General features: G+C 44.3%; 1 protein-coding gene across 1 annotated transcript in view; it reads left to right on the top strand.

Moving 5' to 3' along the window:
* LOC141002523 (leucine-rich repeat and calponin homology domain-containing protein 1-like) overlaps positions 1-15,073 on the top strand; it is a 92,750-nt gene extending 77,677 nt beyond the window's left edge. The window contains exon 9 of the mRNA XM_073473875.1: positions 14,292-15,073. Coding sequence (XP_073329976.1) covers positions 14,292-14,405 — 114 coding nt within the window. The 3' untranslated portion in view covers positions 14,406-15,073. The remainder of the gene's footprint in view (positions 1-14,291) is intronic.
* The last annotated feature ends 740 nt before the right edge of the window (positions 15,074-15,813 follow it).

Genomic DNA, 15,813 nt, shown 5'->3' on the forward strand with positions numbered 1-15,813 from the left:
AACATAGATGGACCAGTAAATCGAGAGCTTCGCCTTGCGGCTCAGCTCCCTCTTCACCATGACGGCCCGGTACGACGCCTGCAAAACTGCAGCCGCTGCAACAAGCCATCTGTCCACCTCATGCTCCATTCTCCCATCGCTTGTGAACAAGACCCCGAGATACTTAAACTCCTTTGCTTGGGTCAGGAGCTCACTCCCCAGCCGGAGGGGGCAATCCACCATTTTCCGGCAGAGAACCATGGCCTCAGACTTAGAGGTGCTGACCCTCATCCCGACCGCTTCACACTCGACTGCGAACCGCCCCAATGCCTGCTGGAGGTCACGGGCTGAGGAAGCCAACAGAACCACATCATCCACAAAAAGCAAAGACGCAATTCTGAGGTTCCCATACCGGACACTCTCCTCGCCACGGCTGCGCCTTGAGATCCTGTCCATGAATATCACAAACAGGATCGGAGACAAGGGGCAGCCCTGGTGGAGTCCAACACCCACTGGAAACGTATTCGACTTTGTGCCGAGTATACACAACTCTCACTTTGGTCGTACAAGGACCGGATAGCTTGTACCAACTGCCCCGGTACCCTATACTCCCTCAGTACCCCCCACAGTACTCCCCGGGGGACCCGGTCATAGGCCTTCTCCAAGTCTACAAAACACATGAAGACTGGATGGGCAAACTCCCATGACCCCCCCAGCAAGCCTGCAAGGGTAAAGAGCTGATCCACTGTTCAGCGGGCAGGGCGGAATCCGCATTGTTCCTCCTGAATCAGAGGTTTGACGATCGGATGGACCCTCCTTTCTAGCACCCTGGAATAAACTTTCCCAGGGAGGCTGAGCAGTGTGATACCCCGATACTTGGAACACACCCTCCGGTCCCCCTTTTTAAAAATGGGGACCACCACCCCAGTCTGCCACTCCAGAGGTACTGTCCCTGACCTCCACGCAACACTGAAAAGACATGTCGGCCATGACAGCCCAACAATGTCCAGAGCCTTCAGCATTTCGGGGCGAATCTCATCCATCCCTGGCGCCTTGCCACTGGGGAGCTTCTTGACTACCTCAGTGTCCTCTGCCAAGGATATGGAGTCTTCCCCCGAGTCTTCAGGCTCTGCCTCAGTTTCAGAGGACGTGTTAGCCAGGTTCAGGAGGTCCTCAAAGTGTTCCTTCCACCGCCCAACGATATCCCCAGTCCGGTTCAGCAGGTCCCCTCCCCGACTGAAAACAGCCTGGGCTGGGCCCGCTTCCCTTTTCTGAGTCGCCAAATGGTTTGCCAGAACTTCCTTGAGGCCGACCGAAAGTCCTTCTCCATAGCCTCACCAAACTCCTCCCACACCCGGGTTTTTGCTTTGGTGACCGCCAAAGCTGCAGCCCTCCTGGCCTCCCGGTACCAGTCTGCTGTTTCAGGAGACCCCTGGGCCAGCCAAGCCCGAAAGGCCTCGTTCTTCAGCTTGACGGCTTCCTTCACCGCTGGTGTCCACCAGCGGGTCCTTCGGTTGCCGCCCCGACTGGCACCGATGACCGTCTGACCACAGCTCTTAGCGGCCGCCTCTACAATGGAGGCTCTGAACATGGTCCATTCGTATTCCATGTCCCCAGTCTCCCCCGGGATGAGCGAAAAGTTCTTCCGGAGGTGGGAGTTGAAGACCTGATGGACCGGGGCCTCCGCCAGACATTCCCAGTTCACTCTCACTACTCGTTTGGGTTTCCCAGGTCTGTCCGGCAGCCTCCCCCACCACCTGATCCAACTTACCACCAGGTGGTGATCAGTTTACAACTTCGCTCCTCTCTTCACCCGAGTGTCCAAGACATACAGTCGCAGGTCCGATGATATGACCACAAAGTCTATCATCGACCTTTGGCCTAAGGAGGCCTGGTACCAGGTACACTTATGAGCCACCCTATGCTCGAACATGGTGTTCGTTATGGCCAATCCATGACTAGCACAGAAGTCCAATAACAAAACCCCCTTCCGGTTCAGATCGGGCCGGCCGTTCCTCCCAATCACCCCCCTCCAAGTTTCCCCATCATCACCCACGTGAGCGTTAAAGTCCCCCAGAAGAACTATGGAGTCCCCAGGTGGAGCCCCTTCCAGGACACCACCTAAGGACTCCAAGAAGGCCGGGTATTCTGAGCTGCTGTTCGGTGCATATGCTCAAACAACAGTCAGAGCCTTCCCCCCAGCGACCTGCAGTCGCATGGAGGTGACCCTCTCGTCCCTCGGGGAGAACTCCAACACAGCGGCGCTCAGCCGGGAGCTTGTGAGTATCCCCACACCCACCTGGTGCCTCTCACCCTGGGCAACTCTGGAAAAGAAGAGAGTCCAACCCCTCTCAAGGAGTTTGGTTCCAGAACTGGTGCTGTGCGTGGCGGTGAGCCCAACTATAAATAGTTGGTACCACTCTACCTCCCACACCAGCTCCAGTTCCTTCCCCACCAGAGAGGTGACATTCCACCTACCAAGAGCTAGTCTGCTAAGCCGGGGGTCAGGACGCCCAGGTCCCCCCCTTCGCCCACTGGCTGATGTACATAGCACCCGACCCCATCTCTCTCCCCTGCGGGTGGTGAGTCCACAGGGGCGCGGCCCCACATTGTTCTTTCGGGCTGAGCCCCATGGGCCAAGGCCCGGCCACCAGACGCTCGCTGGTGAGCTCCACCCCCAGGTCTGGCTCCAGGGGAGGGCCCCGGTGCCCCCATACCGGGCGAGGTACTCCTTGCCTGTGACTGCCGATTCATAGAGTCGTTTTGAACCGCTCTTAGTCTGGTCTCTCCCCTGAGACCAATTTGCCTTGGGAGACCCTACCAGGAGCTAATGCCCCAGACAACATAGCTCCCAGGATCACAGGGACAAACAAACCCCTCCACCACGGTAAGGTGGCGATTCTTCGGAGGAGCTTCTGCCTCCTGGAGGAGGCAGACTTGGTGACAGGCCTGTCCAGATAGCTGGTCTTGGTTGTGATGTGTACCAGCCGTACTAGTCCTCTTCTGTCCGGGATCGTTTGAATTCCCTTTTTTCCCTTTTCTTTCTTCTTCTTCTTTTTTTCTTTTTACTTCTCTTTTCACTCTCTTTCCTTTTTCTCTTCTTCTTTGGCGTTTCAACACCATTGCTGTTGCCATTCAAGTCTGTCTCCTCATCTGTGTGGCCGTTCACTTGGTCCACTGACAGGTTGTCTCTTTTCTTCTTTTCTTTTGGTGCTGGAGGTTTACAGTCTGGGCCCCCCTGTTCTTCTTGGTCCTCTAGCTGCTGCTTCTTCAGCTTCTTGCCCTCCTTGGTCTTGATCTTCTCGCTGTCTGTGAGCTGAGCAGTGAGTTCCATGACCGAGGTCTCCAGGGTGTGGGTTCCGTCCTGCGCTGAATGCAGCAGAGTCTTCTGCTCCTGGACCTGCTCATGGATGTTATCCTGGGCTTGTTTGTTGCTCTGTGATTGGTTATTCAGCTTGTCTGTCAACTGTGTTACCTGTTCCTGTAGTGCATGGTTTTTCTCTAGTTTGACTTTCACTGGTACTATGGAAAGTTTGCCATTTTGTTCAATGGCCCCAGTGAGACCACTGGTTTAAACAGAGATTGTGGCTCTGCTCCCCTTTGGCAGATATTGAGAATGCTAGGATGTTTAAAATTGCATACCTTACATGTGAGACGCTTCCTGAAGTCTCTGCTGAGATGCCCAATGCACCAACAGCCTAAAAAACACTCACCACTTTTTTTCAGGAAGGCCGTTTTCTCACCATGTGTCCTCTTCTCCAATAGAGGGCACAACTCCAATGTATGCTCTCCATCACAAAACAAGAAATTCTTTGTACCGGATCATCCACTTGATTCTTTTTACACTTTTTCCTTTTCCGTGTTCCTGTTGTGTTTGTTTCCTCCAACAAAGCTGCAGACTTCTTCTAGGTTTTTGAAACACAGTTCTGGACCAGCTCTGATTGGCTGGATTCCGTATTGTTATTTTCCTCTTCTTCAGCAGGTTCATTGTCGTGTTTGGAAGATTTCTTTGTCTTCACTTTCATGTCAGCAGGCAGCTCAGCAGTCTCCTCCGGACTCCCAGCTACAGGTGAATGCACTCTCTCCTCTTCATTGACCTCTGCATTTTGTCCTTTAAAATATCGCTCCATACCATCTGATGCTGATGATGCAACACTTTGAGCACCTCTAAGCACATTCGTTTTAGCCATGGAGGCTTCTATATCCGTTTGCAGCTCAAGTTGATCTCTATTCTTGCGGATCTGCTCTTCTTGCTGTTCAAGGTTGTATTTTAGCTGCAACAGTCGCCGCCGTGCAAGGAAAGCAGCCATTTCTGCCTCAGCTTTCTTGCGGGCAGAAGATGTTGTAGAATAAGTGGACCTCTTGCCAGTGGAGCTTGGATGCCTGCTGTGTATACTTCCTGCAGAACTTTGTCTGCCTATTTCATCTTTGGCAGAGAAACTTGCATCAGAGCAGTTCTTTGATTCGCTCATGTTTGCGTTTCACAGCATAGCAGTCATCACAGCACAATAAAAAAATTAAAGCATCCAACCACAAGAGATTTGATTCCACAGCAGCGCAGTATTCAAAGCAGACACCCCGTCATTTCATTTAGCAACATGTGAATCCACGGCACCTGGCCCACAACCACCGACAAACAATTTAAGGCGGATTCAGCCACGGACAAAACACAACAACTTCCGTCACCAATTGACAAGCAGCAGCAACAAGCAAAAACATTAACCCAGCCAACGTTAGCCTGAATGCCAGGCTCACTCATTGATTATTTTCTTACCACAAACTGAAAACTTTTTTCACGGGAAAAACTGGCTGCCACCCAGGCTGAGCCAACATGGATTAACACAGCTGATGCCCATTAACACCAACTTAATGTTAGCAAACAGTGTTTGGGGTAACATGTTACAAAAGCAACGCGTTACAGTAATATATTACTTTTAGCGGTAACAGAGTAATATAACACATTACTAATAATATTTCAGTAACATGACTACAGTTCTGTCATGTAATGCATTACAATCCGCATTACTGACCGAGGGCTACTGTGACTACATACCTAATTAGCATTACAGTGGACCTCTTTGTTCACTTAGTGGCCCATCGTCCAACAGGTCCTCCAGCACCACAAAGTGCATTGTCACACAGAGAGCAAGAGTTTTGCATACTGTGCTGAATACAAGGGATCTTATCTGTATTTACAATGTAGCCTGGATCTGGACTATACAATCTGTTAGCACATATCAGCTCGTTTAGCCCCATCGTCTGAAGAACAATAACCCATAAAATTACATTTTGCCGTATTTGAACAAAATCAACAACAGCCATAGTCATTATAACCTTAACTAATTATCTGTTGCAGGTGAGATTGTCAAAAAGAGAAAAATAACAGCTTAAATCCCTGAGGAGCTACATTAGCATTAGCATCGGTTGCGTCTACAAGTATGCAGTTACCTATAGTTCCCTCAGACAATGTAACGAAGATGCGCATCAGAGATGATTTAGAAGTGGGTATATGCAATTCCAACTGAAAAATGAGAAGTTATATGCCGTATACCTGCACCACTGGTTAAAGTTATATCACAAGTTAATCTGGGTGTACCGCACTCTGCCACAGCTGATTAACAGTCTTTAGTTTATTTAACTTGGTTCACAAAAGTTAAATATCAGCTGAAGCAGTCATATTAACATAGCGTTACACTACATACATCTGCTTTTTGTGGAGTCAACCAGCCGAAATACGGACAGCGCCACTCTGCCATTGCTGAACACATTGTGGTCAAACTCGGTATAAAGTAAAATCCTGTAATCAGGATTTTACTGTCTTCATCAGGTTTCAAGCACTCTGCTGCCGCCTAGCATCTACAGTTATCAAGCGCAGTCCCCCTTTTACCGCGGTGTCACTACGGTAACGCAGCGGCAAGCACGTCATTTGAAAGCAGACACATCTGTATTCATTTTTAATTTAACACAAGCAAAAACAAACAAATAAAATTACGCAATTAAATATAAATACTGCCATACTGGCGGGCTGACCTGTCCTTTTTTATTCACAATTTCCTCTCCGTCAGCACTCATTTTCTTACTCTGGTGTTAATGGTTGTGCTTGTGTTTTTCTTGTGGTTTGTTTGTAAAACATGCGGCGGAGCTGATACAGTGGATTGTGAGTCGTAGTTGCCTTGATACTTACACAAACCACGTTGGCTGTCGCAGCTGCAGTGTCTCTGGGCTTGGAGGCAGCCCAGTGGTAGCCCCTTGTCCATTCTACCTAACAAGCCCAGAGACACTCCTGCATCGAAGAATGGCTCCAGAAGATCAGTGACACTGTGGGGAGCAGCAGACGACCAGGACAGGGGCCGAAGACTTCAGTGTGTTTACCAGCGAAACTAAAGCTTATAAACCGCCATTTCAAACTGCAAAATAGCAGACATTTTCAGAGCTGCTGTGTGACTTAACAGTTTTACAGGCAGAGTGGGGCTGATCTGCATGGCAGTGGGATCCATAATAACGCCTTACTCCATGCTCTAATTGATGTCAGTCACATGGCTCTGGTGCAACCGAACTAGACACCTGTTAAATGATTGGCTGTTTGCATGTCACTCCATTATCAAGGGATATGACACGCTGTTTATGAGCTGTGGCGTCTTCATGTGCTTTCTACTGGTTTGCATTACATGCAAATGCACGTAAAACTATCGAACATTTTATCGAACTCCTGTTATCGATGATATGTCAAATTGCTATTGTTTTATCGCCCAGGCCTAATACTTACCAAATACCAGTTTTTTTTATATTTCATTCCCCAGTGAGCATTTTAAAGACATTCACAACTCATTAACAAGTGAACGTTTTTTCACCCACTATTTGAAGACGTTACTTGACGTTTACATTTTGACCATGTTTCACTGGGATTCATTATACTGGCTTTGAACTGACAAATTTGGATGTGGTTTCTTTTAGTCAGGCTCTAAGATGATGATATGCTCTTTTTATTTGTATTTTATAAATGATAAAAGTTGTTTTTAAAGCAATAATAAATGTAATGACGGACAGGATTCAAACTGCAATTCTTCTCACTGGCAACCAAACAGTCAACCTATTTAGTGACCACATCGACACTTTTCATGTTGGGTGAAAAATGTATTTCCTCAGCTTGTGAACTTTACCCCACAAGTCATGACATGGAGGACTCAAAGCTGTAATGCTCTAAGAACTTCCACAATCACATGAGGTCTTTGTGTATTTCACTTAAGACTTTCAATAAGACATCTGAAAAATACCTTTACATTAATCACTATTGTCTCTCTTTCAACCGATCAAATGAACAAAATATCAAAATAATTACACACATTTTTGTGTTGTGACAACTTGATGTTGTAACCACATTTAGACGGTTGAAAACAGTGCTGAAATAGGTTCTAGACACTGAGACCGGAAATCACCCAGGTTTCAACTAGAAATCAACATTGAAATCCTGGTTTGTGCTGCCTGAGTTAAGTCATCCCAACTTAAAGTGCTTCAATTTTTTATCCAGTCTTTTTATAAGAAACTGGATTAGTTTCCTCAGCGTAACCACACCCCCAGAAGATTTATACATTAAGCTAAGTGTCCTGAGAGTTAGAAAAGCAGCTTCATCACAAATAAAGAATATGCTAAATTAAGAACGCAAGACTCAGTCAGCAAAAGCACTGTCAAAAGAAAGCTGTCTTGGTTTCAAAGGATGAGTAGCAGTTTCTAAACCACTTCTCAGGATGGAAACAAGGCCAAAAGCTTGACGTGGGCTAAAAAATACCAGAATTTTAAAGTGGATACTGACAAAAGTCCTATTTACTGATCAATACAAGTTAAAGATTTATGGCAGTAACAGATGTACGTAAGGAGACGAACAGGCGAGAGAATGATACCACAGTGTTTCAAACCGAGTGAAACATGGTGGTGGGAGTCTAGTCTGGGGGTGTTTTGTCTCCTCTGGAGTTGGATACCTGCACAGGATTGACTCCACCCTGACCAAGGAGAAGTACCACTCAATTCTTCAGAGACATGCTCCACCCTCTGGTTTGATGATTGTGGAGAAGGATTCATACTGCAGCAGGATAATGAGCCCAAACACACCTCAACTTTTTTATAAGAACTTCAAGACAGTCATCCCCTATGTCAGGTGCTGGTCATGCTATCATTATGATCAATAGGAGGAAATATCAAATACTAAGATGTCCTAAAATTAATCAACACAAGATTCAATACTTCACTTGTTAGGTTTATATTATCATTTGTAATGAAAAAATAGTATTAAATTCAACAAAATATAAGTATTTTCACTAGTGGTCTCAGACTTTCTGACCCCACTGTATTTCAGGTTTGTGAGTGTTAGGCTTTGCACAGGGCTCAGTTACAGGATGTGTCGATATTGAGTTGAGGAAGAGCAGTTTATTCTTCATATTCCATGAGGAAAATGAAACAGTGGGCTACGTAAAGATGATCAATTATGAAATCATGAAGTGTCTTACTTATTGTGATAATTGTGTTGGTCCTAAATTTGTAGTATTTTTTCCACAATATAAACAAAAATCTTCCAACTGACAGTTGGATATTAATCAAATGTCAAGTAGGTGGGAGAGAGTGAGAGCTTTTGGCAGTATTGGACTAAGAGTGCATGGCTGTGGCTATTTTCTGGAAGCAGTATATACAGTGCCTATTAAAAGTATCCATCCCCTTTGGATGTTTGCCCCTTTTATTGCGTTTATAAATGGAATCATGGTCAATATATTTTCTTCTTTAAAGGAACTTGGGGCAGGATCAAGAAATAAGACTCAATAGTGACATGACGGCCGTTGCGGGAGTTAGGGTAACTGCAGCCACCAGCCAAGCTGGCGCGGGAGCGCGCATGAACTCTTCACAGCAGTGCAGCTGATGCCTTATCCCCTACACACATGAAGCAGCCGGGAAGCCAAGCGCGGCAATTTACCGTTACGGTTGATGCAGTCTGAAAGGCACGGGCGACAGCAAAGACGGCATATTGGGGGACAAAAATATCATCTCTGATAAGGGATTGCTGTGTGTTAGTGGCTAATGTTACTACACAGACACAAACAAACCGTTAGCCTGTGGCTACATCCAGCTGCTAACATCACCTCCCAGATAACAGGTTGGGCTTTCGGTCCCATATATAAAGGGACATATTTCTAACTATTCGGTTTCAGACTAAAGGACCGTGGAACATGCGCAGTCTGTAACTATTCAGTGTTACACAGCGGTGGACTAAGTTACATGTTTGCAGTAGGGATGGGCGATATATATCGTTGGCGATAATATCGTCATTTTTTTTTTTGACGATGTGCAAATTTCCATTATCGAGTATTTAAATTACTTCGCCAAAAATATTGAAACGAACGCGGAAACTCCTCACATCCACTTAATACACGGTGCAGCAGCGCTCTCTACAGCATGGCAGGCTTCGCCCCACCCCTCGACCTCTTGCCTTCGACCTCTGAACCCCGCGACGTCTCATAACAACAACAACAATGGCGGACTACGCGCTTGTGTTCGTGTTTCTTGCAACTTACTCGCCTTGTAGTCGAGTGTGAGTCGCAGCATCAGTTCGACCTCATTATCGGTCCACACAAATGATTCTGGTTTCCTTGCACTAGCCATTTTCGTCTTCTTCTTGTTGGGTTCGGTTTCTCCGTCTACTGTCTGTTTGTTTACAGCGCGCAAGCTTTTTGTGCTCGCGTCGTCTCTTCTTCTCCGTTTTTGGTGAATTTCAAGCGCCACCTATAGGCCTGGAATATGAACTACAGCGTTTTCAGTCGTTTTCAGTGGATCGGTCTGGACACAAATATTCTTGAATTTTAAAGGATATCGACTGATTATCGTTATCGCCAAAATCCCCCAAAATATCGAGATATTATTTTTTGCCCATATCGCCCACCCCTAGTTTGTAGCTAACGCTACTTTGCACATTAGGTCGCTCCGAGTCCTCAGCGATCTCATATGATTTTCAAATCAAGCTCTAAACATGACCTGTAATGTTTTCTTACCTGGTTACTAGGAAATGAGCCATGTCAGCATTTGTTTTTTTAGTCCCGTATAAAGTTGAAGCTGCCTCCATGAGTCGAACTCGTATCCAATGTTTATTCGGGTGCCAGCCCGGCTTTGGTCGTAATTTTGTTTCGACTCACGACATGCCGCTGATAAAACCTTTGTTTTCTTCTTAGTATGACTTTTTAGTGGACTTTGTGTGGTGGTGGGTCGTTTGCTGGCCGTAGCAGAATCCATTACTACCCAAACACTAGTTTGGGTCCACCGCGCTTATCTTCTTCTTCCCGTTCCAAGGACGCGCATTCAGTGTCATCTGATGTAATGTCCGCAAGCCTGCGCAGGAAATTCGGGCCCGAATTGCAGTACATTATGCAGCACACAGCCTGTTCAAGGCAATGGAGAGATATGTGGGTGGACTCATTCTTTTTGGTTTTGAACGCTTCATCACCCATTAGCATTAAAAAACTTAAAATGCATGTTTATTTTTTCACAAATCCTGCCCCAAGTTCCTTTGATGTCAAAGTAAAAACAGATTTCTATGAAGTAATGTCAATTATTTAAAAATATATAATGTAAAATAACTGATTGCATTGCATTGTATTCACCCCCTTTAAAGTGACTGAACTAATTCAACAGAGGTCCAGCCAATTGGTGCTAGTAGTCTCACAATTAGTGAAATGGAGATCACCTGAGTGCAGTGAATGTGTCTCAACTGATTGTAGTATAAAGACACCTGTGTCTGAAGGTCCAGTTACTGGTTAATCAGTGTTCCTGGCTACAATTACACCATGAAGACAAAAGAACACTACAAGCATCTCTGTGAAAAGGTTATGAACAGAGTTCAGTTAAATTCATCATTCAGAAATGGAAGGAATATGGCAGATGTGTAAATCTGCCAAGAGCCGGCCGTCCTCACAAACTGAGTGACCGTGCAAGAAGGAGACTAGTGAGAGAAGGAAGACACCTATGACTACTCTGAAGGAGTTAAAAGCTTCAGCAGCTGAGCAGGGAGAGACTCTGTATACAACAATTGTTGCCTGGGTTCTTCACCAGTCAAAGCTTTATGAGTGAGTGGCAAAGAGAAATCAGCTGTTGAAGAAAGCTCATTAAATCTCAACTATAGTTCACCCAAAGACATGTGGGAGACTCCAAGGTCAACTGGAAGAAGGTTCTTTGGAGAGACCAAAATGGAGCTCCTTGGCAATCAGAGAAGACACACTGTAACACTGCACATCACCACAAACACACCATCCTTCTTCTCAGCAGCAGGCCCTGGAAGACTTGTGAAGGTAGAGGGTAAAATTAATGCAGCGAAATAAAGGGAAATTCTGGAGGACAACCAGATTCTGTCTGCAAGAGAACTCAACTTGGGAGAAGATTTATTTTCCAGCAAGCCAATGAACCGAAGCATTCAGGGAAAGCTAAACGGAAATGGTATAAAGACGACAAGGTGAATGTTGTGGAGTGGCTGAGTCAAAGGCCGGACCTCAGTCCAATAGAGAATTTGTGGCAGGACTTGAAAAGGGCTGTTCACGCCCGATCCCTGTGCAACCTGATAGAGCTTGAGCAGTTTTGCAAAGAAGAATGGAGTAAAATTGCAGTGTCCAGATGTGCAGGCCTGATTGAGACCTATCCACACAAACTCAGTGCTGTGATTGCGACCAAAGGTGCATCTATTAAATACTGACTTGAAGGGGGTGAATACTTCAACCACTTATTTTACATTATATATTTTTAATTAATTGACATTACTTCATAGTAATCTGTTTTTCACTTTGATATTACAGAGTTTTTTTCTGTAAATCTTTTGTCAAAAAAGCTAAATTAAAAGCAATAAAGGGGAAAACATCCAAGGGGGTGAAAACTTTTTATAGGCACTGTACCAATTCAGGACTGGTACTATGTACCAAACTCAAAAAAGGTGTGTCTCTATAGAAACACACCTTACATTTGAACCTGTTCTCACTCCCAATGTGTCAAATATAGCTACCTGCTTAGTTGCCCTATGCTTCAAAGTTTGACACTTTAGTTGACCCTGTAGCGACATTTCTGGTAGCTCCCCTCTTGCATAATAGTATAAAGAGCAAGAAGAGACTGAGTTACGTGGGTGGATCATACACCACCAGGAGACTGGATTGTACATCCTATGTGTGACCAAGTGACAACATTGAGTTGTTTTTAAAGGCTCGGTAGGCAGGAATCCCAGAAAAAAAGGTGATCGTTGAGTCTACACGGGCCTCGTCTCCTCAGCTCTGAGGAGCTCCCGAGCTCCCGAGCTCCTCCCACCAGACAAGCACGGGCATCTGATGCACGCGCTTCGTACACGTACCCGACAGTCTCTGCCCGAGGCAATCGCCAACTAGCCAAAGCTTTTTTTTTTACGTTATCCTCCATAATGTCCAAGTCACAGGTAAGTAAATACTTTTTTTGAACACATGAGCGATAGTAAATAGTATTTATATTTAGTGTAAAATAATACGAAAGACAGACGACTACAAAGGCTAAAGTAACATTAACCGGTAGGTCTGACATCAGGAGTTATTCAGTTATAACTCTGAGCAAATAAAAGCCGTTCTTTATTTTTAAGACTAATGACAAGCTAATGTTTTGAAGCAATGTAGCACATTTTATTCAAACTATAGCATCGTTAGCTGCCTTGGCCAACAGCTCCAACTTCGTAGTAACGTTAGTCACTCAGTGTAAATAAAAATAGCCTCTTGCTAATGTTAGCGTCTAAGTTTTAGTGTCCGTTTGATCGGCATAGATAATCTGAAAACACATCAGGCTGAGTCTTGTTTGTCATAATGCAAAATTGTGTTACTTTACACTTGTTACATATATATATATATATTCAGAGCAGCCCAGACCCAGACCCAGGTGACGAATATGTCCCAGAACAGCGGCCAGTGGCAATACTGAACAGTGCTGAATTAGTTCATAAGACGGTCGGGGTGACTGAAATGGATAACTAACTTTACTCATATGTTCACCTGTATGAGTATGCTTACGCATCACTCATTTCAATCGTCCCGATCATGATTGCGATTGTTAAAATTATAGAAGGGAATTTACTGTCACTCTTAGCAAACTTGTAGGTATGTGAAGACGTTTGAGGTGGAATAGTATGATTCGGGACTCTAACGTAGCAACATAAACTTGATCTTGTATTAGCAGCAGCCGTATGCCTTTGGCTACAGTTAGCAGAAGGCTAACGTATTAGCAACTTCCGACAATGCGTTATTGGTAGCCACTGTCACCTGGCTGTTTACATGGTAAATCAGCCCACACAACCTAACCACCATCACAGCAACTGTAGTTGTTAGAGGAAAAATAATTTAGCAGTTTACCTGTCCAAGAGAAGAACAGCGAGCTCCGAGTCCAACTTCAAACCAGTGTTATCCCGAACTTCTCTCCATCTTTGAAACGCAACGCCGATATTGATACGCGTTTTATTGCGTTTGTTGTCAGACTGTCTTTTAGACTCCCTTTTTGACGAATCCGTCTTCCTCTTTTAGATTGTTTTGCACTGAAAGCGGGTGTTTCCAACCGTGGAATCGCAATCTTTCCTGTCTGGTCATCCGCCATTGCTGCAGACTGTTTCCACCGAAGAGACATGAGCGCGCATCTGCTTTAGTAAAACAGCCAGTCACAGGGCTCCCTCTCTCAGCTGCTCTGTGATTGGTCAAAGTCTTCCGTCACGGGTCAGATTCTTTGCAGGCTGAAAACAGAGCCTAGAGGAGGCGCAGAGGTCTGCTCTTCTCTCACATCACTTCATTTACATTATCCCCAAGGTTATTATGGAAGTTTTTGCACAATATTGCCAAAAATAAGCTGCCTACCGAGCCTTTAAGTTATGTTGCATAATTAAGTTTATTATTTTAACAAAAAGCAGGATGTTTTCCTAATCCTATCATGGTTTTGGCGCCTAAATCTTACTAAACTGCGACTGTTTGACAATTTGAATTACAGTCCAAAAGTGATAATTATTCGTATGTGAAATGTTTGTCAACAAGCTTTATTTTGAAAGTCAAACTGGACGTTGCAAGTAGTTATAGTGCCTCACTTGACTACTGAGTCCTTCATGTGTCAAACTGAGGAGAGGTAAGTAGAGCATCATTGCCACTGACCAAGCTGCTGTATTTGAGGATTTATTGTACATTTATAAGCATTGTGTCTAAATCCTTGCTGCCTTTGTCCCTTTTCTGCCTCTTCATCTGCTCCTACACTATTTCCCTTTCTTTTCTTTCTTGTCTCTCTTGCATCGGACTCTGTTCTCCAAGGACAAACTGTGTCTTCCTCACCACATCCTGGAAGAGAAGGGCCTTTTGAAGGTGAGCATCACAATCCAGGCTCTGGTGGATGAGGCCTCCTCCAAACACAGCCTCCTGATGTGAGCAGCAGAGACAGGCAGAGCTTGAACTGAAATGTACAACAAACACACACCTGGATCGACATGCTGACTTGATTTCACATGACACTCATTATATTTAATTGTGCAAAATAGTGTTACATGGAACTAAACCAGTAAGACATGCATTTCTTTACTAAAGGATTTCCTCGCTGGATTAAGAATTCAGTATATTGCCAAGCAGCTGGTGGAGCAGCCAAAATGTACCAATGTTGAACTGGTTGAAGGTGATTTCTCACCATGAATGTTTTGTTTTTTCTATCGGTTTAAGAGGGTGCATGTGAGTTAAAATAAACCCTGATGTCCCCCATTTTTTCAGGTACACACAAGAAACACAAACTGTCAATTGAAGGTCATTAATACAAAACCACAATTTAGACATTTTTACACTTGTTGGTACCAGAATTTCAGGATTCTTAGTGCCACTGTGAGAGAAGAAAAGGGGCTGTTAAGAATAGTCAAAAATATTTGGAGAAAAAATATCATAATGATATGATAATAAAGTGTTTATTTGAGGGTAAAGATTATTAATATTACAACATTAAGTTATAATTTTACAAGAGCATTTATTTAGAAGTCAAATTTTGAGAAATGTTGTAACTTTAAAAGAAAAAATTGTAATATTTGAAAATAAAGTAGCACTATTACAGGATATAGTCTTGCAATATTGTGTCTTTCCACTCAAATTATGTGTTTATTATAAAATGACCACTATATTGTTTTCATATGATTTTCTTTTCTTGAAATAACTTTTGTTTTAAATAATATTACAAATATTATATACAGAAATTAAGACTTTATTCTTAAAATCTGACCCTAATCCTGGCCTTAATACTCTGTTTTATAAAAACAGATGCAAGGACATTTGAAGAGTCTGGGATTTCACATAAACATAGCACAAAAAGTAAGGAAATTCGTGTTTAAATTCAAGCATGTTTATTTCCCTTTTAAATGGTGCCACATTTGTAAGATTTACATTTAGCAGATGCTTTTGTCCAAAGAGTGGACAGTAATTAATACACTGATGGCGGTAGCTGCCATGCAAGGTGCTGACCAGCATCAGGAGAGGAATTGAACCAGCGACCTTCCGATAACAAGACGCTGGCTCTACCCCTTAGCCACAGCTGTGTATGGCTCTTCCACACGCTACTGAGGCTCCTGTTTGTTCAATTAATAAATTGTTAAATTGCCAATATGTCTTGTTTCTTCAGACTTCAATCATCCAATCCACCAAACAACACCAAACGAGTCAATAGCAGAATAAGCTATTTGGCAGAGAAGATTTGGCAAATTTTTCATGAGCGCAACCCACATACTCAGCACTGCTGCTCATCCCACAAATGCATGTTCCTTCCAAATGTGGCACCATTTAAAAGGAAAATAAACAGGCTTTC

This window comes from Pagrus major, chromosome 9, assembly GCF_040436345.1.
Source record: "Pagrus major chromosome 9, Pma_NU_1.0".
Taxonomy (NCBI): domain Eukaryota; kingdom Metazoa; phylum Chordata; class Actinopteri; order Spariformes; family Sparidae; genus Pagrus; species Pagrus major.